Consider the following 3,965-nt stretch of genomic DNA (forward strand, 5'->3'; position numbering starts at 1 on the left):
GAATTGAACTACGGCTACCTACCGCGAACCATGGCTGGCATCCGCTCGGATACCGAGTTCGAAGGAGTCCGAGCATTTGCGCAGAGGGCTCGTGCCAATCTATTGATTGCGCACGACACCATTCTCACTGCGCGCGTCGCACAGACGCATTACGCGAACTTGCACCGACAAGAGGAGCCGGACATTGCTGTCGGGTCATTAGTATTCCTGTCGACTCAAAACTTGTCGTTTCCGAAAGGGAGAGCGAGGAAGTTAATACCAAAATATATTGGTCCTTACACTGTAATAGCGGCTCATCCTGAGACGTCTACATATACACTAGATTTACCACAGGATATGAAAGATCGGAGGATCAATCCTACGTTCCATGTGTCGCTGTTACGACGACATGAGGCGAACGATGACGTTCTGTTCCCTCATCGCGACTCGAGTGCATTCTACGATGTAGGGGCAAACGACGAGCAAGAGTGGTATGTTGACGAAATCGTCGACCACCGATGGGTGGGTAATAAGTTAGAGTTGCGCGTCCGATGGACGCACAACGACTTAAGCTGGGAACCTTACGCGGAATGCAGTAAGTTAGCAGCGGTGGACGAGTACTTGGCGCTGAACGGCGTCAAGCACTGGCGCGCCCTGCCAAAGAAGGCGGAATGACGCGACGCGTCGATCACGTGATCGTGACACGGTGCGATACCGATCGGACGGAACGAGCGCCGATCCGATCCGATCTCAATCATCCTTAGTTCATGGCCCGTCAAAAGATGGCATAAGGTCGCCGCCGTCGCCCGCCCCCAGCTCAACGTCGCCCTCGACGCTACCACCACCATGGACGCTCAACAGCCCCAGCACCAGCACCTCGCCCCCATGACCGTCGACCTCGACGGTCAGCAACAGCAACAACAACAGCAGCAACAGCTACCACAGGCCAACCCGCACTTCGCCATGCCGGCTCCAGTGGAGCACGGACCACCGATGGCCTCTGGCTTCGCCGCGCATTCTCCGCCCATGCACGCGAGCCCTCACGCGTCGTCGTCGACGTATGGGCAGCATCAGGGCAACATCGCGCAGCCCTCTATGTTCCAGGGGAACACGAGCGCGACGATGGGCATGCTGATGGGCCTCGATCCGAGGTACCAGCTGACACCCTCGTACATGGGCTACGCGCCGCAAACGGCGCACGCGGGCCCCATCCAACCATTTGTCCCCCCAGCGCCGACCTCCATATCCATGCCCCCGGGGATGCCGCCACTGCTGATGTCGAGGCCGACGTCGCAGTGGATCGTCCTGAGCGACGACATGGCACCATTGGTGCACCGAGAAGGATGCCCGGTCTGTACGACCTGGGCGCACCACATCCAGGACGCCACGAGGACGGACACGTCCTTCGCGGAAGCCAATGGGACGGCACGTGCCGCCCTTCAGGAGCGGCTCTACGACCACTTCCGCCGATGGCAGGGTTCGGAAGGGGGAGGGACGCCGGCCGAACTCCAACAGGAGATCGAGCGGCTGAAGAAGGAGAACGAGCTCCTCCGCCGCAAGTCAGAGGACCGGGGTCGTGAGATCGACGACCTGGAGGCCCGGGTGAATGAAGCCTGGGAAGCCAGTGAGCACCACGAGGATAGGGCGAGGCGACTGGAAGACGAGTTGCGTCGTCATCGACGCTCTCGATCCCTGTCCCCGGGACCTCGGCGTCGAGATCGCTCATCTCCACCACGGCCCACACCACCTCGTCCTCCTCCGCACCAGCAATTTCCGAACCGGCCCTCGCGGGGACCGCTACTACGCCCCCCCCCGCGAGGCGAGCCGTCGCGCCCGGGGCCATCGGGCATGTCGCGATCCACGTCTCAAGCGGTTCCATCGAACCTGCTTGGGAACACGACGTCATCGTCGTCGCCCACACCCCCCTTTCCGTCAAGCAACTTTCCGCAAGGCTCGTCCTCGAGCTCGCGACGCCTCGGCCCCGAGGCGGCGTTCGACTCCGATATGGAGGACGATGACGTCGACAGCGAGTCCGAGGGCTACAACATCAAGAAGGGCAAGCAGCGCGCGTTCAATAATGCGAACCGCGCCGTCCTGCGTCAGACCCGGGAGCGGCTGATCAGCCAAGTGACAGGGACCACGCCTCGACAACCGGCACCCCCGCCTCTTGCGCCGACGCTTCCTGCGCTGGGCCCGAGTGCCGGACTGGACCCTCCGCGTGTACCAGGAGGTGTGCACCAGCCCCACATGTCTGTGTGGCCGGAGGCAACGCCGGTCCAGGCAGCTGATGCCTGGTCGGACTACGTCCCTCTGAACCATCACCAGTACTGGGAGTTGGTGCGGTCGGCCAGGGCTCAAGGAGGCGGCGCGTACAATCGTGTACGCGACCTCCTTTGTCAATATGACGCGAACGGAGCCCTGGGCGCGTTCAACTACCTCCACCAGCTCAAGATGAGCTGGTCGGACCCGCACCGGGCAGAGACACGATCGCAAGCCCGTCGCGCTCGCGACTTCGGGAGAGAAGCGGTTCATTCGAACCCCTCTCACATCGAGAGGAACCCGGGCATGCGGAACCCGAGCCGGACGGACCCGCCGGAGAGGTGGTTGGAGTACTGGCACCAGTACCCCGACACCCTGCCGGTGTACCTCCCCATTCCCTCTCAGCTGGGAAGACCAACCCGGGATCACACTCGGGGCCACATCCTCCTGCGCGCTCTCATCCCCAAGCTCAAGGGTGCCCAGCAGTCGGCCGAGCGCGCGCGGTTCCTGGAGGTCACCGCCCAACTCTTCTCGATCCCCGGCCTCTATCGACGAATCGTCGACGAGGGCCACTACCCCGAAGATACGGTGGAGCGACTGCTCCCCTACCCGGGCCAGGTTACCAACGTGTCAATTTTCGACTTGGCGGCTTGGTACGCCCATTGCGGGCTCAGCGCGGCCTCCATTGCGCTTATGCAGCCAATGGCGGTACGCATGCGCCAGTACTACGAGCGCCGCAACCCCAACTCAGCGGAGGCCTTCCTCCAATGGCCGCGCACCATGGCCGAAGTCACAGCTGTGCCCGTGCTCGCGGAACTCGCGTTGCAAGTCGCGGCGCTGCAGGAAAACCCAGACGCGACCACTGGTCACGCGACCACGCCTCTCCCCCTTGTAATCGAGGGCGTCGACGTCGACGAAACCATGGGAGAAGCGCAGGGGATTGGCGAGGGCCAGGCTGATGAGCTGGGGCCCAGTGGTACAGTACTGTCGACCGATGCCCCGGGCCCGTCACCTCCCTCAGCCTGAGCACGCTGACCACCTCTGTACGTGTGGGGCCGGGTGTCTCACCCTCGTCGTGTTGCGTCGCCCTGCCGGCACGCCGCCTCCCGCTCAACCGCATCATCACCCGCAATGTCGTATCACGCCCGCCGCATCAACATTTCCTCTCTCGCATCATCATCGCGCGTCCTATCGGACGCTTATGCTTTTCCCTCCTCTCATATGGACATGGCTATTCCATGCACTCCCTATTACTCATTGGTATCATATGAGAACCTGGCACAGGTTCTGAAGGGGGAGAATGTAACGGATCGTTCATTATCTTATCTAATCTATGTAGTTAATCTACATCTTGTATCTACATCTGGATCGTCATGGTGATCGGCGCTGATCCATCTGGATCCGCGCGACGTGGCGAAGGCTTCTCAGCCTTTCACCACGTCCACCATAGTATACGCCCTCTCAATCTAGAGATTGGTTCAGTGTACTTTGGACTTGTGTGAATCAGGCGACACCCGTAACATTACAACACTGGTGCGCGAGTCTTCGGAAAACGTGACCTGGACGCCGCACAAGACGCCCGAGTTGTACCACACGTCGAGCCCTTTGACGACGAGCGCACTTTGATTCATGACCCACTTGCAGGCTTGGAAGGGCGAACCGCCGAACCCGCCGACGACGAACTCGCCGGTGAAGGGACCGGAGGGGTAGGCAGGCCAGTCGGGCAT

General features: G+C 61.3%; 2 protein-coding genes across 2 annotated transcripts; one reads left to right on the forward strand and one right to left on the reverse strand.

The window, feature by feature from the left end:
* Positions 1-825: 825 nt before the first annotated feature.
* On the forward strand, positions 826-3,264 carry DICSQDRAFT_170045 (uncharacterized protein; the record flags this gene model as incomplete). Its single annotated transcript, XM_007365663.1, has 1 exon — positions 826-3,264. The coding sequence occupies one exon, from the start codon at positions 826-828 to the stop codon at positions 3,262-3,264; it is 2,439 nt and encodes an 812-aa protein (XP_007365725.1).
* A 398-nt stretch (positions 3,265-3,662) lies between these two features.
* Positions 3,663-3,965, reverse strand: DICSQDRAFT_170046 (uncharacterized protein; the record flags this gene model as incomplete). The annotated part of the gene is made up of 2 exons (XM_007365664.1): positions 3,663-3,704; positions 3,765-3,965. The coding sequence occupies 2 exons, from the start codon at positions 3,963-3,965 to the stop codon at positions 3,663-3,665; spliced, it is 243 nt and encodes an 80-aa protein (XP_007365726.1).

This window comes from Dichomitus squalens (genome assembly GCF_000275845.1).
Source record: "Dichomitus squalens LYAD-421 SS1 unplaced genomic scaffold DICSQscaffold_13, whole genome shotgun sequence".
NCBI classification, from domain to species: Eukaryota; Fungi; Basidiomycota; class Agaricomycetes; order Polyporales; family Polyporaceae; genus Dichomitus; species Dichomitus squalens.